Source organism: Choloepus didactylus, chromosome 2, assembly GCF_015220235.1.
Source record: "Choloepus didactylus isolate mChoDid1 chromosome 2, mChoDid1.pri, whole genome shotgun sequence".
Classification (NCBI taxonomy): domain Eukaryota; kingdom Metazoa; phylum Chordata; class Mammalia; order Pilosa; family Megalonychidae; genus Choloepus; species Choloepus didactylus.
This window is the reverse complement of record NC_051308.1, coordinates 175,160,317-175,185,608: the sequence shown is the minus strand read 5'-3', so window position 1 is coordinate 175,185,608 and position 25,292 is coordinate 175,160,317. Positions and strand designations below refer to the sequence as shown.

General features: G+C 36.5%; 1 protein-coding gene across 7 annotated transcripts in view; it reads left to right on the top strand.

The window, feature by feature from the left end:
- Nucleotides 1-25,292, top strand: part of LRRC7 (leucine rich repeat containing 7) — a 618,288-nt gene that overhangs the window by 387,220 nt on the left and 205,776 nt on the right. For all 7 annotated transcript variants that reach the window (XR_005215335.1, XM_037826923.1, XM_037826929.1 and 4 more), the window contains exon 8: nt 7,195-7,258. Coding sequence is in view for 6 of the 7 variants with exons in the window: in XM_037826923.1 (XP_037682851.1) it covers nt 7,195-7,258 (64 nt within the window). In the remaining variant the exon portion in view is untranslated. The remainder of the gene's footprint in view (nt 1-7,194; nt 7,259-25,292) is intronic.

Genomic DNA, 25,292 nt, shown 5'->3' with positions numbered 1-25,292 from the left:
AAATGTACTGGCCATCTGAATTTTTTTTTATTAAGCAGATCCTAAAACTCCTTAGAAAGATTTTAGGAAACCCTGACCTAGACAGCCTCATAAATTACTTTTAACTCTGAAAAATGTATTTAAATATTTTGATACCTAACTCTTGTAAAGTACTTACCATGTGTCAGGCACTATCCATGTGCTTTCCCCTTATTAACTCTTAACCATAATAACCATATGACACAGAGATTTTCTTACTATTATTCCCATATTACAGATAAGAAAACTGAGGTGCCAAGATATTATTTAGTTTATTCCTGGTCACCTAGAAAGTAGTGGAATCAAGATTCAGACCCAGGCACTTTGAATTCAGAGTCAATGTTCTTAAACATCATACATACTCTCTGATAGAAAATGTTGTTGCTATATTTCAGATCTCCAGAGATATGAAAACTTACCTAAACATTTTTCTAATATTTCTTTTACTATTTGAAAAAAATTTTAAAACCTATCATTTGAGGTATCAGGAAGTTACTTAAAACAAGATTTAGATATCCATGAGCTGGTGAACCTCAGCCTTACTTATCTTTATCCACCCAGAGTATACCACAATAAGTAAGCTAATGTGTGTTCATTACAGTAGTCATTAAAATGGGCCTATCAGGATATTTCCTTGGCAACTGTTAATTAATTGTAGATGCCTGGTAGAAATTGAGCTGTTTGACTTTTTAAATATTCTAGAATTCAGACTTCTCACTGGTAAAAAAAAAAAAATCATTCATTCATGCGTGTATGAATATCTTCATTTGTACATAGTTTAGAAAGCTGTGCTGGAATACTGCTGGCAAGTGCCGTCATGGAACTTAAATCTAGCAGGGGAAGACAAACAATTAGCAAACAAACAAATGAAAACCAAGATAATGTCTGTGGTAAGTGTTAAGAAGAAAATAAACAGGGTAATATATAGTAATATATAAAATGATAGGGGAAGGACTACTTTATTTTGATTGGTGGGGAATGGACTATCTGAGGAGGTAACATTTGAGTCAAAATGAGGAAAAGGAACCAGCTGTGAGAAGATTTCCAGGCAGAACATTCCAGGCAGGAGAAGCAGTAGCATTAACAGTAAAAATCATAGAAATTTTGCACATTTGCGCAAATTTTACAGATATAATGTGGCCATAGGTTGGTAAATATTATTTAACATAACCAATATTGTTAGAACTCACTCATTCAAATAACTATGTGAATTTATAAGAGCATTTAAATAATCAGTAAGATATTTGGTTCAGACAGATAAAAATCAAATAGTCAGCATTACTGATGGAGAACCTGCTACCAGTCTTAATATTTGCTCCTTAACCTGTGGTGGTGATCGTGTCCTCAAGGCCAGCCAATTGCAAGGGGAATCAAACCAGTTGGACTCCCATGTAGAGGTCAGAAAATAGGCCCCAGACCCACATGTGCTTACTATAAGGAAGAAGGAGCAGAGCCGAACGAGTATACCCCTCAAGCAGGCTAACTTGAATAGCGAAAGACCAGGCGACCTGGAAACACACCTAGTAGAGTAAAATTGTAGACCGATGGAAATAAGATTCTTACCTGGACATGTTCCTCTAGCATAGTTTTCTCAACCGGAGCCTGTTTTACCTCACCAGCATCCCCCACCCTCCCCAGGGAAAATGTCTGTAGGCATTTTGGTTGTGACAACTGATGGGGTACTACTGGAATCTGATAGGTAGAGTCCAGGATCCTGCTAAATATCCTACAGTGCCCATGATTATAGCCTCCTTCAATGGGAATCTTTAGAATTTCTTCACTTTGGACCAAAATCTTTTACATCCTTTAAGGATATGTGTTAATATTTTGGATTTCATCCACAATGTCAGAGAAATCTCAACTTCAGAAGTCCTCTTTTAATATTTTCATTGTTCCTTTTCACATGTGCAAATACATATAATCCGCACAAAACCTGACCCAAATGTCACCTTTTTTTGAAGCTTTCCCTAATTGCTGAATTGTTAGCTGTTCCCTCTTCTGAGCTCCTATGGCAATCTTTACATATTTTTATCCTAGTGTTTATCACCCTATGAAGTAATTGTTCATTTAAAGGTCATTCCCACTTAGAAAATGAGTCCTTCAGAGTAGAGACTGTGTAGACTGTGCTAAACATTCTGAAATGCACAGGATAACTCCCTAACTCAAAGAATTAACCACCCAAAATGTCAACAGTGCTGAGGTTGGGGATCCCTGCATCCCAGAAATCTTTATAACTCCAGCCTAATGTGGTGCATGCCATAAGGAAGTACAAACTATTTAAGTGAAGGAGTGAGTATTCATAAAGAACATTAGTAACATAAAAATACAAGTTCTATTTTATTTTTCTGACAAAGTATTACTTATGTGCATCCTGATGAAATTAAAAACCTGTTACATATATTCATCTAAAAGGAACATTTTTTTTGCACAATTTGACAGAATGATTATAGTTTAGTAACCAGCACATGAACAAGAAAAGGAAGAGGCTATATTCAGACTGTCTAAAATTTTGTAGGTAAGTGGATACAGTCAATTTTAGAGGTGTAAAATGAAAGAAACATATTGGAATGACATCTTCAAAGACAGAAATAAGAATGCAATACTTTTAAAAATATAAAGTGTTAAGAAATCATGTTGGAAAGACAACCTCAAAAACGGAAGAACGTAATGATGGAATGAAACTTTGATAACAGTAATTAAAAATTGGTGGGAACTTAGATCATAAAAGTAAAAAGGTAAAATTATGATGGACCAAAAGGTATTTTAAGAAAGAGAACTTGAATAAACTTCAGGAAATAGTTTGGAGAACCCCATAGGAAAGCTTTCTTTTTTCTTATTTCAGAGCAAGCAAAAGGAAAAATGTCCATTCAAAAGAATGACAGCAGGAATTGTTGGAAGCTATGTTATAAATTTATAAATTTAAAAATATCATTTCTAGGTATGAATTTACTAACAAAAGCTTTCCAAAAAAGCAGCAGCCCAAGACTAGAATGGGAAAAGAAAAAAAGCTTAGAGGTGGCATAGAGGGTCCCTCCCATCCTCCCCCACAAAAGGAATAAAACTTAAACTACGGTAACAGAAATAAGAAATAATATTTCCTTTACATATTGTCTTGGTCAAACCACATCTAGAAAGTAGTGTTTGATTCTGAGTGCTGCCTTGTTTTTAAAGAGACAAATTTTAAATAGGTCTAAAGTAGGGTGACCGTGGTGTTTAGAGATCTGGAAATCTTATCACACAAGGGATGATTTAAGAGATAACTAATATATAGAAGAAAGGTAACTCATAACTAATAAAATTTGCTTTGAAACACTTAGGTATAAGATATCACTTATTTCTTTAACACTTAGGTATATCACTTATTTCTTCATTTAATAAAATTAATTCTGTCTTGGTCCTCAAACACTGGGATTGGCAAAAAAGAAAGAAAGAAAGAAAACTATTCTCAGTTTTATATGATATGCTACCTTCCCCGGGGATTAGTGAGAACTGCAGAATTTATAGAAATCAAGATGTTGTGGAAGAGATTCTGGCCTTCAGCTCATCGTGGTTCTCACTGGGATACTTGTTGCCTGAGGCTACATGGTCAATTCAAATGCAGGTGGCACTGCTGCTAGTCATCTTTTCTCACGTACTTGCCAGCTTGGCCACCAGGTCCTTCACTGGCTCTCAAGATTTGACTACTCTTTGTTTGCTTGTTGGGCTTCCAAGCAATTTCTCTCATTACAATCCTGCCATCTGCAAGTGGAGCCTGGTTTGAGATAGACTCTGCCACTCCTTCCTATTCCCATATTCCCAGGTTAGAAAAACTCTTTCTTCATGGAGTCCTGCCACTACCACCCCTTCCCCTAGAAGCACCTATCCAGTGTGTGGATTTGGCAGGAAGTGAGGCAGGTGTTCTTACGATGCTGGAAGAGGTTTTACAACATTTTTTGGACTGCTCATGGTCCCACACAACCCTCATGGGAACCTCAAAACATATTTTAAAATCTGAGTGGGAAAAGGAGCACATACATATGAAAAAATTAGCAATTTAAGAAAGTGTGTGGTAAATACCAAGTAAATCATGGAAAAGAAAGCAAATGTTTATCTGAGCTCCAGTAACACTCCACACACATATACACATTTTACCCCAGTATGGTATCTCACATTCTCCTCAAAATCAATGTAGTATTTAAAATAGAATACATTGCATGCAACCGACCTCTACCCTAGATTTATTCCATTCCAATATTCCCCATTGCTACTTAAAACAGAACTATCTTTAATTCCTTCCTCTCCTTACCTCCCACATCCAGTTAAGTCATTCTCAGTCTCCAATGCGTCTCTCATATCTGCCACCATGTCATACATCTTGCCATTGCCTTATTTCTGACCCTGTTATATCCCATCTAGATTTCCCATCAGTTTGTTATCTTTGGTAGCACATGCTCTCTCCACTTTCAGCACCATTCCAAGCCACTAAAGTGAGCTCTCTAAAATACAAATCTGGTATCTCTTTCCTACCAAAATCTTAAAGGCCTCTTATTGCCTTCAAGCCAAAATTCAAACTTCTTGGCTTTGTATATGATTTGGCCGTTGCCTACATATTATTTCTTATTCTTTTTTTTATTTCTTACTATTTATTACACTTTAAAAAAATTCTTACTATTTCTTGCTGATTCTTGCTTCTTGCCATTCTTACTAACCTGCAGTTCCTTGAATAGTCCATAGTTTTTTTCAATACCACACCTTTGATATTTCTTCTCTGACCTTATAACTTCATCAGGTGCTCCAAAGTGAAGTTTTCAATAAGGATTCTATTCTATCTCCCAATTCCTGAGTCTGGAAAAGCACTTCTCCTCTGTGCTCTCTGGAAGCCTACATATATATTTTCTATAGCATTTACCCTATTTGGTAGAAATTGTCTATTCTTTTAGCAATTTCTTTCATAAATATGAGCTACTTGAGACTAAGAACACAACTTTCATCTTGATAATCCTAAAACTTGGGAAATAACAAAGAATCAATATATATATGTTAACTGAATGAATGATAGTGAGAGATGAATGGGAAAAGGCATTTTGAAGGAAGAATAGGATTAACAAAGGCTTAAAATATAGAAAACTGCTCCTCTTAAAGTCACCATGTTGTAAAATTCAGTGACAAGCTCTCGGAATTATTGGCAGCTTGTCACAGTGTTTCACTTCCTCCACTTTGAAACACCTTCTCCACTTGGCTTCCTGGACTTCATATTCTTTTGGTTTTTCTTCTGTGTCCCTGTACATTCAGTCTTCTTTATTGGCTCATCCTCATCTCCCCATCTACCTAATCTCTTATCTATTCACATTCATTCACTTGTTGATCTCATACTCTGAAAACTTTATATACCACTGCTATATTGGCCAAACTCAAATTATGTATCTTGCCTGGACCTCATCCCTGAATCCCAGACTTGTATAAACAACTGCCTGCTTGATGGCTCTACTTTGCTCAACTAGATGATTTCTAAAACTGAATCTCTGGTGTACCCCAAATCCTGCTCCACCCTGTCTTTTCCATCATCAGTGGCAACTTCATTCTTCTAATTGCTCAGCCAAAACACACTTTTAGTCACACTTGACTCTATTTTCTCTCATTCCTCACAGCCAGTCCATCAGCAAAACATTTGTTCCAAATTTTAATGTATTTTGAACATAATCAGAATCCAACCACTTCTCACCACCTCCATCACCACCACCCTGTTACAAACCACTGTCATCTCTCGTGTGGATTGCTACATTAGCCTCCTATTTGATCACCCTGCTTCCACCCTTGTCCTTCTGAGTCTATTTGCAAGACAGCAGTAACTCTACATGTTACTCAGAATCAAAGCTGAAGTCTCTACATTGGGCTTTAAGGCCCTACATTCTCTAACTCCCCGTTACATCATCTCCTATTACTCTTTCTCTCTCTCTCCCTCAGTCTACATCAGCCGTGTTGGCCTCCTATGATGTCTTCAAACAAGCCTTAGAGACTTGGCACTAACATGCTCCTTCATTTCCTTCAAGCCTTGGCTCAAATTTCAGTGAGACCTTTCCTGATAACCCTATTAAAAATTGCAAACCCTCTCTATGATTTCTCCTTATCCATCTCCTCTGCTTAATTTTTATCTACAGCACTGATAAACTTCTAACACATTATTTAATTTAATTTGGTTATTTTGTCATTCTTTCCCCTGCCCCCTAGAATGTAAATTCCCTTTAGGCAGGAATTTTTGTCTGTTCTGTTCACTGCTGTACCTCAGATCCCAGAAGATTGTCTCAATAGTACTTGCTGAGTGAAGAAAGGAACACATATTTTGCATTTTGAAGTGCGTGGCAGTGTCTGGGTTGCAATAGTGTTTCATTTAGTGTTCATGAAACCCTGTAAGATAATCACTGCATCCATTTTAAAGATGAAGAAACTAAAATTCCTAAGATTTGAGTAGTGATGCCTCCAGAATTTCTGTAAAGGCAGAACTTAGGGACAGTACTCTAATAAATGGGGGGGATTAAAAACTTGAGATTAAAAAGCCTATGTTTTCTTATGCATCTGTTTACTTGAGAGTGGCTTGAGGAATGTTGTTACATCTGGGGTGTAATGGGGTTACCCCTAACCTTTGGCACCACTCTTGCCCAAGGTTTTGCAGTTGTTAGGAGCTGTAGCAGCCTTCAAGCCAATATGTTTAGGAGACAATGTGTACAACAATCTGTCTATAACAGAAGTTCATTTAGGGAGCAGTAAATGTCAGGCTGATGCTGAAATTGTGGCTGTATTATGGAATTTTAAAATATTTTGTTAAGAATTGGGTTCATCCACTGGTTCCCAAACCTGTGGTGATTCTTAAAAATATAGATTATGGAGTTCCACCCTATACCTCCTACTGTTGTAAATATTTTACAAGCTTCCCAAGTTTTTGTTAAGCAGCTAGTCCTGTATCCCAACCATGGATTGGCATTTGGGAGAAAATGCTAAAGATCTTGGTAAGTTACTAAAAGTTTTCAAGTGGCAGTTTGCTTACATTTCTGTGTATTTTCAGTTTACTTTTTGCTAAATAACTCCCCAGTTATTGTGCACAGCACATACAAGTAAATCTGACAGGGGGTAGATGCAATGTCTTTTGGAACAATGTGTCATGCGCTGCCTCACAGTAGTATTTTTCTCTGTCTGTTATAGGTCAATGCACAAACTGGCCCAGTTGGAAAGACTTGACCTAGGCAATAATGAATTCAGTGAGCTGGTAAGCAAATGCGTTTTCTAAATTTTAAAAGTATACCACAGGAGATTATTTCTTTTGCTCTGTCTTTGCAACCACAGGTATTAAATCATTGAGTGTACATCTGCATTTGCTAAGTATAAAAACTAAAATAAAATCTGAGAGTTAAAGGAATTATATGACTCTAGAGTGAGCGGCAGAGAACTGGATAATTTTAGGATCCACTAATAAAAGTGGAATAGGCAGATGCATGTTGCCAGTTTTGAAGACCAGTTGTGTAGCAGGCACCAGGATAAGTGTGTTACATATGCTATCTCATTTAATTCTAATCTGGCATGTTTCCATTTTGACTTTATGGAAACAAACTCAAAAGCATAGCTATTAAGTGGCTGTCTGATAAGGGATCTAAATTGAGACTTGATTAACTCCAAAGTCTATGCCTTGAAGATTTCTGCCTTGGAGTCTACTTAGTGACATAGCATGGGTGAAGTGTGTTGCCGATGGCATTCTACTTCCAATTGTATTAAACGGGTCTTTCTAGTGAACACATAATACTACTTCACTGTTGGTGGTATTGGTAGAATACTGACTGTTCTTTCAGACTTATGTTTTCTCTAAAATTTGTCTGAAGACCAAAATCTGAAATGCAAGTTAGAAAGCAAATACCCCTTTACAAGTGGATGCAACTTTTAAAATTCAGAAATCGTCCACTTAAGCATCTTCAGATTTCAAAAATGTGATTCATATAAAATGTATTTGGCATAGTTTTAAATTAAAACATTTAATTAAGGAATAAGCATTTAGCATCTTCAGATTTCAAAAATGTGATTCATGTAAAATGTATTTGGCATAGTTTTAAATTAAAACATTTAATTAAGGAATAAGTATTTATATCCCAGCTGTGTTGCTGTGGGACCTTGTGCAAGTCACTTCTGTCTCTAAGCTTTATTTTCTGTTCTATAATATGGGGATTATAATGGTTCCTCCCTTACAGGGCTTGTGTGAGAATTAAATAAGAAAATGCATGTACGACTCTTAGTAAATGCTATTGTATAGGGATCCCAGGGTTTAACTCATACTACATCTTGAAAATGCAAAGAAAAGTAACTTGTTTTACTTTGACCATAGCTAATCTGATTATTATCTATCCTCTGTCAGCTGCTTATTAAGGGTAAAAACTATTTTTTCTTCTGTGATTAAAAATCTAATCTTATTTAAGAAGTTACACAGTGCCTTTAGACTGTGTTTATCTTCCTTGCATAAAAATTCTCAGTGTTTCGTATAGCCTCTCCCCTCTTGCTGCTTCTCTCCCTAAAATGGAATTTGGATATATGCAAAGGACTGCTTTTATGGAATAGGGGAAAGGACTCCTGGCCTCATACAGGTTTTCAGAAGTGTGCTGGCAGCACTTGCTGTCCTCTAGGCTGATGTCTGCAGCTGATGCTGCCTCCTATATTGAATCTACTATTCTGAATCTGTGGTCAATTATTGCAGCTTGGCCAATGTTCCACAAGAGCATTGACCATCTTCCTCTTACTGACATTGCCACCACTCAGCTCTCACTGGCTGCAGACTTGACTGTCCAACCCCAGCTTCTGTTGTGCAGTACCTTGCCAGCCATAACCCCAATAGTGGCCCCACAGCCAGTCTGCTGACTTTGAGTCCATGTTATGAGCAAACTGAAAGAGAATCAGTATAGGTAAACTTTAGAGCCTCCCTCAACTTAACCACATTGTGTTACCAAGTCTATTCTAACTTGAATGCACCCAATCTCATAGGGCAATTTGCAGGGCAGCCTCAACATAGATATTAGGGCAAAAGTACTTTCCCTGCTCCCCTCAACACAGTCTAATGCACCTCTGGCTTTGTAAAGGAGATATTTATTAACGCAGTTGGAGAGAATGGATGCAATGATAAATAACTATAGCAAAACAAAGTTTATACTTATAGCTTTAAAATTAGTTAGTTAGGAGTTAGGATCTCTCCATGCTTCCATTAAAAGTTGTGGCTTGAAAGAACATGGACAGTGGATTCAGACAAACTGAGATTTGATTCTTTTCTCTACCTCTGGCTAGCTGGGTGCCTATGGGCCTGTAACTTTATTCTCTAACTTCAACTTCCTCCTCAGTAAAATAAGAATATAAATCCCATCCATCTCATAGTCTTGTTGAGAGCATTTCGTGCAAGAGAACCTATAATAAATACTCAGTTTATGTTTCAATGAATTTCAATTCTGTCAGGTGTATCATTTTGCAAATCTTTCATATGAATAGTTTATGAATCCATATTTTTCTGTAAAGAATTGGGTCAACAAAGATGCATAAAAGATGTTTATTTATTTTAAAATAGACTCACTAGAAGTAAATTTCAAATGTTTGTTTTAACGTACACTTTATGGTATCTAAGATATCGTCTAAACAGAAACAGTTTTTATTAGTTTGAACTCCTATTACTCCTTGCTTGTCACAAAATAATCTCTTTCTTTATTGTTTTGTAATTGCCTAGGAGAATTATTTGATAATACTCAGTTATTTGGGGTATGTAATTATAGAACTTCACTTTTCTAATGTTATTTACTTTTAATCAAATATCTGGTTGTTATTAGTCATACATGGAGAACTGGCTGTCGTTTCCCTGACAGTAACAACTTTTAATGAGAAAATGAGATAATTTGCTCTGATAAGAGCCTCCTAGAAACCATGTGGGAGATAGGAGTTCACATTCCATTCTGGAGCTAGATATTGACACCAAGGTGATTATTCTTAGATTATTCATTTTGTGTGACATGGAAAAGAGATAAATGTGGAGAGTAGATGGCTGAGAAAACAGAATATGAAAGCCCAGTGAGAACAGAAATTTGCTTGCTTGAGAAACAGGAAATATCTCAAATGAAGTTTGAAGTAGAAATATCTACTTATAGATGCTTTTGTAGTAATGAAAAGTTCTAAACTAAAGGAATTATCTTGTGTTTCTAATTGCAAAATTAACAGAATAGATCAGACAAATTTCTGGGAGCATAATAGGTTCTTGAAGGTTTGGGGTTTAAAAAAAGTTCTATTTCTTTCATGGTTTATTTTTCTGAATATAAAATTAATAAATGTTTATTTATAAAATTTAGAAAATTAAAGAAGCATTAAAAAGATAAAAGTCATCCATAATCCCACCCCCAAATATAACCATTATTAATACTTTGTGGTATTTCCTCCCCATCCTTTTCTTTTTATTTATAATAAATGAGTATTATTTGAAGCCAGGTCAGAGATAGGACACTATTAGGTTCATGTGCAGAATTGGATCCCATCAACCCTGAAGATCCTGTGTGTATTCTGGGCAGAGCAGCCTTCTGTCACAGAATAACCAAGGACTGTCATGGAACAATCAAGAACCCTATAACAGGTCTTTGATTGTCATGGGGCCCAGAAGCCCTATGGTAGGAATGTGTTTCAGATATATGTAGATGTATCTGAACTATGAGTTGCCAGAGGGGAAAGGAATAACGGAGCCCCCAAAAGCAAATCACTGTGAGTGAGAAGAAGAGTGGATTGAATAGCAGAACCTGGAGGATGGTGGCATTGGTGGATCTAGAAACAGTGTGAAGCTGTGACTGATCATCCCCAATACAGTCCCAGTTTCCAGCTCCCAGCCTCTCTCATTGCCCCTCTTCTCTCTTTCCTGGACGGGAAAGGAAAGGGTTGTCTTATAAAGAACGTGTCTGAGCCCCACAACTCTGCAAGGGAATCTAAATCAAGAGTCAGTCATGAGAAGGAAAATAGCTTTTCAATAAGCTACAAAGTGAGAGGAGCCCAGCCCAGAGGAGGCTGGTTGAGAATGGTTTAGAGTTGAGGAATTCAAAGGAAGCAGGCAGCAGCATGGACAGCAACTCAGTGACAACAGAGTGATAATGAGTGACAGGGAGAGGAAGCAGGGATTAACATGGTCCCTTGGAGCAGCATCATCCATTATGTGGGAGAGTCCCTTTTTGTCTTTCCCTCTTCCCCATGAAGAGACTTCTGAGGAGAAGGCTGTGGAGCGAGTTGCTACAATGGTGCGTGATAGGAACAGATTCGGGGCACAACAGAAACTTTCAGAAAGTGATCCCTTTATTGTACGGAAAAGAGTACAGAAAGGGCAAATCTCCTTGACACTTGCCTAGTCCAAGGAATCTAAAAGAGCAGGGGAAGAAGTCCCATCATGGCCATTCTCCCAGGGTGGACAAAACTGTTCCAGGAGAGGGGCGATAGATGGTACCTCTGCTTGCCCCACTTGGTGCCAGAAAAGAGAGACAAATCTATACTGTTTGAGTGTGGGCTTTATCCACCTTGGTGGGGGGGGGGGGCTGCCACTGAGAACTCCTGTTCTCATAGCATCTGGGGCTGTGTGTTACCTGTTTCCAGGTTTGAGGTCTGGCCGGGCCTTTTCGTTAGACTTAACATCTCTGCCAGGTTGTGGAATTGGACACAATAGAAAAGGAGGTGGGGTAGCAGAAAGCTGAAGGATGGCCAGATGATGGCCACATAGTGTGTGTTGATGACTTCCCCAGAGAAGGAGCTGGAGATAGGTAAGGTCTGGGTGTTAGCCGCTTAACAGGTGTCTGAGTTCCCTAACAGAGGTTTCCAGAGGAGGCCCTGATATCCTGATATCCTGCTATTAAAGAGAGGGAGGTCAAAGCAATGAGATTTGAAATTTTACTTTAAAAGTGACATAATCCATACTGGTTATGTGTGCCTATATAGAGATATTTACCAAATTGGAATTATGGTGTGCATTCTGTTTTGTATTAATGCATAGTTACCAAATTCAAATACTGAGATTCCTTACAGGTATTGTAAGTTAAAAGCTTTCACAGCAACTTAATTAGGAAGACTGTTAAATAGTAACCACAAAAATTAATAGTGAATTAAAACACAAAGCAAGAGGAAATATAAAATCAAAGAGGCTTGATGTTTTATTATATCAAATTTTGTACATATAAAATAATACATGTAATTACTATTTATGTAATGTTTATATATATGTTAATATATGTAATAATGTAATATATATGTTAAGATTATATGTTAAGGAGCATCATAAAATGTGGTCCCATGAGCCTACCACCATTGTCTTATGAACTAGAACATTGCCAGTCATGCTGCAGCTACATGTAGTCTCTTTCCAAGTCCCATCATTCCGCCTCATCCACAGTGGTAACTACAGCCCTGAATCTTGTGCTTCACAGTCCCTTGTTTTGTTGGATAGTTTTTCCACATTAGTATGTGTCTCTAAAAATTATATTGTTTCACTTGAGCTTTCTAGAAACATAGCTATACCACTATGAATTTAACCATTCTTTTCTTCATGGACAATCATTTTTGTTCATTATTTTGGTTGTTACAAACATTGATCCTATGAACATTAGTTATTATTAAGTGCACTTGTGCAAGAGCTTCTCTAGGGCATATATTTAGTAGTAGAATTTTCTGATCATAAGTTATGCACATGTTCAACTTTTAAACTAATGCTGTTTTTCTTTTCTAAAAGATTTATACTCATTGACCAGCAATGTGTAAGAATTCCCATGCTTCACATCCTCACAAAACTTGATATTGTCAGAATTCTTATTTTTGCCAATAAAATGGCTGTAAAATGGCATCTTGATATGGCCTTAATTTGCATGTCAGTGATTTCCAGTGAGAGTGATGATTTTTCCATTTGTTTGTGGCGATTTATATTTCTTCCTCTGTGAAATGCTTGTTTATGTATTTTTGGCCATTTTTGTATTGGTTGCCTTTTTGTTGTTGACTTACTGGGATCTTTTATATATTCTACATGCTAGTCCTTTGTTGGCCAGAGATAATCTCTTACCAGTCTCTGGAGAATCTTTTTCTTCACTGTGTCATTTGATGAACTGAAATTTTCTTAATTGTTATATAATCGAATGCATAAAATTGTGTTTTTTTCCTAACCCATTTTGTGATTTCTTAAGAAGCCTTTCCCTCTCCAAAGTCAAAAATTTTTCATATGTTTTCTTCTAAAAGTTTGAAGGTTTTGTTGCTCATAGTCAAGTTTATTTCCATCTGGGCTTAATTTTTATATTGTGTGAAGTATTATTTTTTCCTTAATAAATCTTCAGTTTTCCAAACAATATTTATTAAGTAGTCCTTCCTTTCCACATGGATGTGAGTGCCACCTCTAACAAAATATGGTTCTATACATTCATAGTTTACTTTTTTAAGCTCTCCTTTCTTCATTGGTCAGTTTAACTGAATACCAAAACCACACTGTCTTAATTAGCGCAAGCAGTAGGACATGTCTCCCCAACTTGAGCACCTGGACATGACATTTTACTTTTCATATGAATTTTAGAATTAGCTTATTAAGTTTCTCAAAAAGAAAATTTAAAAAAAAAACCATTAGGATTTGATTGGAAAGGCATTGACTCTATTTGATTTGGGGAAAATTAACATTTTTATGATATTGAATCTTTTTATCCACAAACATGACACATTTATTTATTTGCCAATTTTAGTGTCTTTCAGTGAAGTTTTATATTTTTTCCAAAAAAGGTTTTGCACATTTTTGGATAGTTTATTCCTAATTACTTTATCTTTTTGTTGTAGTTATAAATGTACTTTTTTCAAAGGTAGTAGGCTCTAACTGTTTTCTGTAGGTATAATGTGTTTGATTTCCCCTCCTTTTTCTGGATTACTAAAAGCATTTAACATCAAGAGATGCTCAATTGTACGAAATGCTTTTTTTCTATATTTATTGAGATGATCGTATTTTTCTCCTTTAATCTGTTAATGCTGTGAATTATATTTATAGAGTTTATAATGTAAAACAACCTTTGCATCGCTGAAATAGATCTGACTTGACATTTTAAAACTATTTTGTTTGAGATTTTTAAAATCAATGCTCATTCGTGAGATTTGTATACATTATGCTTGTGTACTACTTCTATCTGTGGGTTCAGGTTATTTACCAATTCTGGAAAATCCTCAGTACTTATCTCTTCAAATGTTGCTGTTTATAGATTTGCTCTGTTTCTCTTGATGGAATCCAGGTTAAATGTGAATATGATTATGATATCAGTGCTTAAGAAATACTAGCTATTTTTATTAATTATTTTGTTAAGTTTTTAAATAAAAATAATTAAATAGAGGATAATTTTAAAATATTTATTTCTTATCCGTAAAGGGAATCTTTCAACCTCTCTACCTAAAATTATAGAGTATTCATTCTTCAGAATTTTAGGCATGATGGTGATATCATTTTGAGAGGGTTTTCAACTTTTTTGAACTGTTTAGTGTATCAGTTACTAACAGAAATATTTCTGAATTATAGACTACTAAACTTCTGAATTAAAGAATGAAATATGGGTTTTAAAAGTCAAAATATTTAAATGACAACAATAAAATTTTCAAAGCAAGAAAAATACTTCTATGTGATAAAAAAAGATTAATTTTTTAAACACCATACAGAGATGGATTGAATTTAAAAGTTCAGAGACATCATCAGGAAATCAGTAGTATCATTTTAACTCTCTAGTATTTTAGATACTATATCAGTCTTTATGAAAATATTTCATAGATTCAGCCATCCATGGACTTTATCAGAAGACCTACATTCTATAAAATTTCTCTGTAGAAAAGCTTACAAATATTTTGCACTCCAGACCATCATTTTAAATACTTAGTAAAGCTACAGACCCCAATAAACAATTTTTATCTCAATATTCAATATTGTTTTTGTTGACTTCTTTTAATTTATAGAGTCAAACTGAACATTCAAATAGATAAATAGAGACTCCTGGAATGGAGACACTCTGAGCAATGGAACGGAAAGGAAATGCCAATAATTGTTTTGAATGTCTTGTTTAGGCCATGTAAATAATATGAATGTTTTTTTCATAGAAATTTGATACAGTTGAGTACTTATTATGCTAATGTTTTAAACTGTAGTTGAAATTGATAAGAATTAAATTAAACACATCTACTAAAAGCATGGATTCAATGGTTTGATCTCCCTAGTTGGCCCAAGGTGTGCTGGTTTTTAATTACCAAATTACCATGGGTGCATGTATACCTGAGGCAAACACTGTATTTTCATATCTAGGAATTTCTTTTATTAACAGTTACAGCATAGGTTGGTCACACTTGCTAATCAAATTTTGGCAATTATTCTTCAAGTAAAACATACAAGGAAGTACAAAATAATAAAACCTAATTTGTCCTCACATGACTGACCACTCCACTTTAGAAAAAATATTTGGAATACTCTCATTATTAACTCCTGCATTTCCCCACATTTATAAAACAACTGAGACTATAGATTGCATTTATATTCACAGTTATTACCAGAGGATATTAATTTATCGAGGGAACTTGAGAAATGAAACATTTTAAAAGTTATTGAAGGTGTCTCAACTTCTATATCAGTAAGGTTCCCTTCAGGAGATAGAAACTGTATCAATTATTTAATACATATAGTTAATAGAGGTCACAGAAAGGGCACAAAGGGGACATTGATGTATCTCAGAGGTAGTAACTCTAAGAAGTAGCTAACACCCCTATGGTGGGGGACAAAAGGAAGAATTATTAAAACAGAATTATTAATACAGAATTATTAAAACTTGAAGCTGGGGCTCAGACCTCTAGGGAAGGGCACTAATTGGCTATCTCCTGGGTGTGTGTGTGTGTGTGTGTGTGTGTGTGTGTGTGTAATGCAGCTTGTTCTAGAATTGTAGAAAAACTGCACACTGGAACCAACTGCTGTTACTGAAGTTTAGTGGTGTTGCCAGGGCAAAGAAATTTTGCTATTGAGATGCTTATGGAACCAGGAAGTAAATGGCAGAAGTATGTCCTGGGTTCAGTAGTGTCCTCCAAAATTCATGTGCACCTGGAACCCTATTTGGAAAAAGGGTCTTTGCAGAAGTAATCAAAGTTAAGATAAAGTCATACTGAAGTAGCGTGATCCATAAATCCAATATTACCGTTGTTCTTATAAGAAAAGGGAAATTTGGACACAGAGACACAGATACACAAAGAGGAGAATGCCATGTGACAATGGACACAGAGGTTGGAGTAGTGCATCTGCAAGCCAAGGAACATCCAGAATTGCCAGCAACCACCAGAATCTAGGAGAGAGGCATGGAACAGAGTTCTCTCTCAGGGCTTCCAGAAGGAACCAATCCTGCCAACACCTTGATTTTGGACTTCTAGCCTCTAGGATTGTGGGAGAATAAATTCCCTTTGTTTTAAGCCACCCACTTTGTGGCATTTTGTAACTAAAGTCCTAGGAAACTAATACAAAGCAAGTCCATCCTTTCTCCTCCAGATTCCCAGTCTCTCTTGAGTACTTCCTTTGGCAGGGCCTAATGTGGAAGCAGCTGCCGAAAAAGAAATGTGGTTTGCAGAATTCTAGTCCCACAATCACAAAGTTGAGTATAGAAGAGGGGGTTTGAAATTAATAGACAGTAGCATAAAAGCCAGCAAATTAGTAATGTCCTCAATGCAATAGATAAAAAAAGTTTGTCTTTGCTGATTCAATTTTGTCGTCATTTTCTCCAGAAAGCTTTCCCTTCATCCAGCGGAGTGTCCAGCTCTCAACTGGTACTTGATACATGTTTTTGAGTGAATAAATGAATGAATCACTTATTCATTTATTTAGACAGCTGTCATCATCAAAAGCAAGCCTATGTAATATAGAACATTTTTAAGTGGAAAATTTTCACTGAAACTAAACAATAGTAGAAATGAAATGAATACTTTCATTTATCTGAAATGCAGTCATTCCATAACTAACTATACTTTGAGGTATTAATGTCAATTCACCTGGAAACATACTTCCAAATGGGTTTTGTTTAAAGCACAAGATTTGAAACTGTAGACCAATAAATAAATAAATAAATAAATGAATTTTAAAAACTGTATTCCTACTAACTCTGGAATTTGAAAGGAATCCTTGAGGAATCATTCAATTAAATTGTATTTTCTGACTAAAAATAATTACTTCTTTCAAAGGAAGAACAAGTTGGGATCTCTACTTTTATAAATGCAACATCTGTTGACCTAGGGCTTTAATAAGCAACCTCCACTGTCATGCACATAAATATAAACTCATTTTCTTGCTTTCAAACTGTCCCTTTCCTAGCAACAAAATAAGTCATCTTCTGTATCTTTTTTTTTTCCAAGAAAGTTGTTTTCCCTCTTTGCCATTTCTTTTACTGCAATATCATGGCTGGCACTACAAATGAAATTAATTAGCTCTGCTTGCCTTCCCATAAATGGAATTTTCTAAGAACGGCATATATATTAGTGTAGTCAAGTGCCCTGGTGATTCTGTCAACAATTTCTACCAGAGAAATTAAAGGAAAAAGAAATGTTCCCTGATGGAACCAAGATAAACTATGTGAGAGTTCAATTTTATAATCAAGACTTTACAAAGAAAATAGGAGTATTGTGTAGTCATGGAGTAAACCCAGAGGAATATTCTTGAACTGTCAATAAGGGTTGTGAATCATGGAAAAAAAAAAAAAAAAAAACCCAGTAACAACTGTATTTAAAGTAACCAAATTCCAAACTTCAAACTTCAGTCTTCCTCACTTATATGCTGATGTCGTAATATCTGGATGTATTATAATAGAAAAAAACTTATTTGATTTCAGATATCACAACAAACCCAAACTAAAAGACAGTGAAAATAGTGAGGGGAAAAATAAAGCAAGGAAAGGGGAATGGGGAGAGGGATGTAGAGAGGTGTTAGTTAGTTAAGGTGGCCAGGAAGAGCTTTACTCAGAAGGTGACATTTGAGTGAATAACCATGCAAATAATCTGGGTGGAACATTGTTCTCAGCAGCACATAAAAAGACCTGAGATGGTAGCAAGACAGCAAGTAGGTCAGTATGACTGAAGTAGAATTAGTGAGGCAAAGAGGAGAAGGACATTAGTGAATTGGAAGGAAGAAGAGGTCTAGAGCCCTATAAGGCATTTGAAGGATTTTGGCTTTTATTCTGAGTAAAATGGGAAGCCCTTTGAAAGGTTTTGAACAAGTAGAATTATGGTCTGGTTTACATTACATTACATCACATTACATTACATTACATTACATTATCAGAATCACTTTGAGTGGCATGTTGAGAATAAATGGAAAGGGAACAAGGTGGAAGCAGGGAGACCAGTTAGGGAGCTATTGTGATAACCTAGGAAAGAAATGATAGTACCCTGGATTGGGATAGTAACAGTGGAGGTTGTAGGAAGTAGTCAAGTTCTGGGTTATTTTGAGGGTATACCCAGAAGAAGATCCAGTGTGATCTTATGGGACTTAAACTTTGTTAATCAGGAACACCCTCTTTAAAAAAATTACAAAATTATGAATATATGATTAAGTACAAAAGTGAATATTTATTTAGAATGAAAAAAGAAAAATACAAATTTAAATAACACATTAAAATTAATAAAATACAATTTTGAAAAACTGACAAAGGCTGTAAACAACACAAAATCCAGGAAATTATGTAATAGCATACATCTATAATATTTTCCTTAATTTTGACTTCATACTCTTGACAGCCTTTTCATTTGGCAAACATTTTGTAACATCATTTTCTATGAAGATAATGGAAAAATAATCCAATCATTCTTCTAGAATGGTTTTTATTATCAGTAATTTAGAAACATTTATTTCAGCTTTACATCTTTTCGTTATATACCTTGTAAAATATTAGGAATGTTGTCAAATTTGGGGAAACTTCTGGTCCCATACATTTCAAGCTTTGTTTCTTCTTCACCATCTACATACTTCTCATATCAGGCAGCAAAGGGCGTGTTCATATCTCAGTACATCCTCTGGTCCTGCACCAGTCATGATGGTCAGGTGAATTGGCACAGTGGAAATATTATACTCTGGAAGCTATTTCTATACCAGATAGCTAGCAACAAGTTAACACAGAAGTGATTAAAAACCACATAAATATATTTTAGTAATCCTATAGTAAAGATATCCCCATGCAACTTCTTTTTAGCCAGTTCCCAGAAATGGCCATGGCCATACCATCATCATGCAACATGAAGGAAATTGCAACAGAAGGGAAGTCAGGATGGAAATTATATTTAAAATATCTTACTTTTACCCAGCAATTCCAGTCCTAGGTTTGCACTTGCAATAACTTCCTATTGCTCTAACAAATTACCATAAACTTAGTGGCTTAAAATAATAGAAATTTATTATCTTATAGTTCCGAAGGTCAGGAATCCTGAGATCAAGGTGTCATCAAGGCTGCATTCCTTCCGGAAGCTCTAGGGGAAAATTGAACTCCTTGCCATTTCCAACTTCTAAAGGCCACCTTCATTCCTTGGTTAATAGCCCCTTCCTTGCATCACTTTAATTTCTGCATCTGTTGTCATATCTCCTTTTTGCTGTGTCAATCTTCATTTCTCTTTCACTGCCTTCTCTGACCCTTCTGCCTCCTTTTTATAAGGACCCTTGTGACTACATTGGGACCAGCCAGATAATTCAGGATAATCTCTCCATCTCAATATCCTTAATTTAATCATATCTGCAAAGTCTCTTCTACCATGTGTCTCAATTTCCAGGTTTCCATGACCAATACCACACAATGGTTTGGCTTAAATAATGAGAATTTTTTGTCTAATGGTTTTGGAAGCTGAAATGCTTGTTTCCTTTTGGGATCAATAGCATTCTGGTTGGATGGCAATCCTTAGGTTCTTTGGCTTTTCCATCACATGGCAATATCCTCTCCTTTCTTTTCCAGGTTCTGTTGACTTTCAGCATCTGCCTCCTCCCTGTGGCTTTGTTTTTTTAAGACCTCTAAGTAATACAATTAAGACCCATCCTGATTCAGTTGGCCCACATCTTAACAAAAAATAAAATCTCCAAAAGTTCCTGTTTACAGTGGGTTCACACACACTTAGTGTGGATAGGAATTTTTTTTTCTGGGGTGTGTAAATCAATCGACTATACCGTATAATTTATCATATTCACAGGTTCCTGGGATAAGGATGTGGTTATCTTGGGGAGCCATTATTATTCAGCCTACTACAGTCCTACTTCTCTCCCCCAAAGATTCATGTCTGACCCACATAAAAGTGCATTCACCTCTCTAGGTCCTAAAAATTCTCAGTCCGTTGGAGTATCAACTCAACTTCAAATTCTCATCTATCTCATCAGCTCCAAAGTCCCAAATATAATAATCTGAAACATCTTAAAACATCTGAATTAGATATGGATTTTTCTCTGGGTATAATCCCTCCCGGGGCGAAATTCTTCTCCATCTATGGACCTTTGAGACTAGAAAGCAAATTATCTGCTCCCAAAATGCAATTGTGAGAAAGGCATAGGATAACAGTTATAGACATTCTTATTCAGAAGAGGAAAAATGGAAGGTCTGAACCAAGTTCAAACTCCAACTGGGCAAATAAATTTACATCCTTAGGTTTCAAGGCCTGGGAATAATCCTTTGAGGCCCAAAGCTCAGAAATTTGGACCTATGGTTCCCCCCTCTGAGTCATCATTCATTTTTCAGGAAGGGTACCATGTGTTTGCAGCTGAGTAGAGTTATCAGCCTGGCTCTTCCCTGTAGAATTTTGGCAGTCTGACAGCCTCCTTGCATTACTTCCTCTTTCTGTCTCTTTCAATCCAAGCTAGCAGTGATTCTACTGATATTTTCAAGAGCCTTATGCATCTCCCATCTATATCTAGGGTTTCCCTCTTTTCCCGTTTGCTAATGTTGCCATTATGCAAAATACTAGAAATGGATTGGCCTTTATATAGGGGATTTATTTGGTTACAAACTTACAGTCTGAAGGCCATGAAAATGTCCAAATTAAGGCATCAACACAAGTATACCTTAAGTGAAGGAAGACCAATGGTGTTTGGAAAACCTCTGTTAGCTGGGAGGGCACATGGCTGGCATCTGCTGATGCTGGTTGGGTTCCAGCTCCTGTCTCAGCTCCTGTGCATTCTTCAAAATGTTGCTCTTGGTGTGTTTTGTCCTGTCTTAGCTTCTCCAGAGCAAATTCTGGCTAGCATCTCTGAAGTGTTAGCAAAAGTGTGCTTTCAACAGCCATCTCTAAAATGCCTCTCTGAGCTGCTCTGAGTTCCTTCTGTTTGTGAGCTCTTTTATAGGACTCCAGTGAATGGGTGGGGTCCATAGTGCCATGGAAATAATCCAATCAAATGTTTTGATCACAGTTGATTGAGTCACACCTCCATGGAAACAATCAAACAAAGGATTCCAACCTAATCAACACTGATACGTCTGCCCCCACAAGATTGCATTAAAGAGCATGGCATTTTGGGGGACATAATATATCCAAACTGGCACACCCTCCATTACATTAAAGGCTTCTCTGCAGATCTTTCCTGGATATTCTCATTTCTGTTCCTAGGTTCTGCTGATATGGCTGAGGTATCCATGAGACACAAGCCTGATATCTTCAAAGAATGCCTTATCTGTGTGAATGGGTGCTCTGACTTTCTTATCCCTTTAAGGCACTAGCAAAGGTTGATCAGTCACACCTTTGGCGCTCTCTCCAGAGCATGCTTTCCTGAGAGTGAATCTCCTAATTTTCCAAAATCATCAAATTCTGGTTCCTTTTTGATTAACAGGTCTTTCCTTAATTTATCTCTTACCTCTCGCATTTTACTATAAGCAGCAAGAAGAAACCAAGCCACACCTTCCATACTTTTCTTGGCAATCTCTTCACCTAAATAAATATCGAAGTTCATCTCCTACAAGTTCTGCTTTCCACATAGCTATAGGACACAGTTCAGTTGCTCTATAACGAGGATCTCATTTTCTCTAGTTTCCAATAACATGTTCCTCATTTCCTTATGAGCCCCCACCAGTAGCACTTTCAATGTCCATATTTCTAGCAACACTCTCTGACAATTTAAGTATTCTCTAAGAAGACAACTTTTTAAATATACTAAAAATCATTCAACTGTACATTGAAAAGGGTGGTTTATAATCTTAAAAAAATCTTAAGTTGAAATCTTTAAAAGAAGTCAAGAAAAAAGTCTTACTTTTGCAAATTTTACAAAAACATATGGCTATATGAACACTTTGCCAAACCTTCCTAGGATCTGTACAGGAACTCATGCAAGTAAGGAACCTTCAAGCTTAGGCTTCATTAGCTTTAAGGTATACCTGCCTCTAGGTAGAGCCTACATGTTTTGCTGACAGATTAAATGGCATACGTGAGAAGGAGAGTGTTAAGGATAACTTCAAGATATGGGTCCTAAGCAACTAAAAGATGAAATTTATAATTATTAAGTAAAAGACTATAAGAGACACAGTTTTCATGGGAAATATCAGGAGTTCTATTCTGGAAATGCTAAGTTTGATATGCCTTTTAGTCACCCAAGTTGAGATGTCAAGAAGACAATTAACGGAGTCTGTGCAGAAGTTCAGACCAGATAAATACATTTGAGAAATAACAATATATAGATAGTATTAAATAGAGTTGGTGTGATCACCAAGGGAAAGAGCATAGACAAAAGAGAAATAGCTCCAATTTAGATACATTATAATTTTATACAATAGATAAAAATAAAGTTGCTCTGCTAAAATTAGGAAGGGAGCTTGGTAACCCACACACTCAGTCTCCTCCTTAATTTTTGTGGCTTCATAGAACATAGTTTGAAATCCACTTGTTCATGTTAATAGACTCAATGAACAATTGAGGGCTATTGTGGGAGCATAATTCTAAGATGGCCCCAAGATCAATGCCCCCTTTTATACAAATGCCTTATCTCAGTTATTCAGTTAAACAGTAATGTGAGTGCTACTGTGAAGGGATTCTAAAGATGTAATTAAAGTCCTAAATCAGCTGACATTAAGATAGGGAGATTATCTTCAGGGAATTCTGACTGAATTAGGTCATCTCTTAAAAGAGAATGGACTCTTCTTAGTGAAAGAGATTGGAAGTGTGAGCTGGCCTATGGAGGCGGCCATGTTGCAAGCAATGCAGGTGGCTTCTGGGAGATGAGAGTAGCCCAGCAAGGAAATAGCTGACAGTCAGCAAGGAAACAGAGACCTAAGTCCTACAACTGCAAGGAACTGAATCTTGCCCATCTATATGAACTTGGAAGAGGATCCTAAGCTGAAGTCTGGCCAATACCTTTATTTTAGCCTTTTGAGACCCTAAGCAGGGAACCTAGCTACACTGTGCCCTGACTTCTATCCATAGAACTCTTGGCTAATAAATGAGTTTTATTTTAAGCTATTACGTTTGAGATAAGTTTTTACGTGGCATTAGAAAACTAATACAGTTATGTTTCATTCACTGTCACAAAGATTGCAACAAGTTGAATAATTGAAAGGACTCAGACTCCACAGAGTATACTCACATAGGACCTTTAATAGAGGCAAAGGATACAACAGAGCAGGAGAAAGAATGTGGCCAAACATTGGGGGTCAGGAGTCTTCCAATGTAGTTTCTGAAGGTCTTCTTATGCACACAAGGATCTGCTTCATCTCTGAATTGAACCACCAAGACTTTGTGATGAATTTTAGTTTCAGGAGAGCTTCCTAAAAGTTTCCGGTGGAGTCTTTCATGCCCCTCTGTACACATAGCCAAGCCAGCCTTTCTAGCCTGCCATGCCTGGTCTACACACCACCAATAAACAAACCAGCCCTGGATGCTGCCAAGCAAGTGTCAAACTTTAAATAGCACATTATAAATCATTAGTTAACCCACTGCCCTTACCTTATCTTGGCTAAGAGTCAGTGCCAGACTTCTAGGCTTTTCCAGAGATAAGCATAGAGCAGGAACACTCCCACTGTAAAATTACTCTGTCCCACACAGTTCTATATCCCATGGTTGACTTACCTGTAATCCAGTCTCCCTAGTCTCCAAACTGGATTCTACATATTGGCTGTCGTGAGTGAGCAGGTAAATGAGAAGATGTCATCTGCAACCCTCAAGAAAGGTGAATGGCAACAGAGGGCCTTTAGGTGACAAAATCTACTAAGCACAGTCTACCCATGCTTAGATAATCAATGCTATAGTCAGCTACCTGTTGTGAGTCATTCTGGTTGAGCTCCAAAATCTGCAAAGAGCTTTTCAAACTATCTCCTCCAGCCATTGTTGGGGGATTCTTAGGAGCTAAAGCTGTACTTCCACATTATGGAATTTCACTGCTGTTTTAGTTGTGCCAGCCTAAAGTCAGCTGGAATACTGCCTCCTTCTCTGTCTGACTCTACCACTTATATTAGAAGTCAATGGAGCACATATATAATGAGCTGTCGTAACGAGTGAAGTCATTCCACGTACCAAGCCCTGACTCTCTAGAAGTCCTTCAGTTGCTCCTTATGGACTAACTATGGCCTGTTTTGCTCTCAGCCCCTGCTGCTTCAAGTCTGGAGATTTTCTTTATTTAAATTGTTCATGTTGCTTTTTAATTACAAAAAAAAAAAAAAAAAATGTTGTAACATCACACAAGTATAAAAAGGAAAAAGAGAAAAATCCCCCTAGCCAACCTGCCAGCACCCCTACCCATCAGTAAGCACAGGGGGCAGTTTAATGCAACTACTTTTTCTAGTCATTTACCAATGTCCACTTACATAGCTTTGTTTGCACTTAAGAATACATCACGGATATTGTACATCTTTCATTCTTTTTTTAAGAGTTATATATGGTTTTCTACTGTGAACATCTCATTACTTAATCTATAACTTATTGATGGATGTCTATGTTTTTCCAATATTTTGCTGTTTTAAGGATGCAATGGCCAACTTTTTACACACACATGCAGATATTGCTAAAAATAGATTTTTAGAGGTAGAATTGCTGATCTTTGGGTATAAACATTTTATTTTAATAAATACTGTGAATTTTCCCTCCCAAAGGCAGTATTAATTTACACAAACTTTTGGAGCTCATTAGAGAAACCAAACAATTTTTATTTCCCAGAGGGAACCCTTTTGGTTTGTATTAAGTCACAGGTTGATTGGCATATAATTTTTTGTTAATCTAATTGAATCCCCAAAATTTGCTAAGTGTCTGGCTTCTTCACTTATCCTTCCTGTTTTTTCTTTTCATTCATTTTTGTTTTT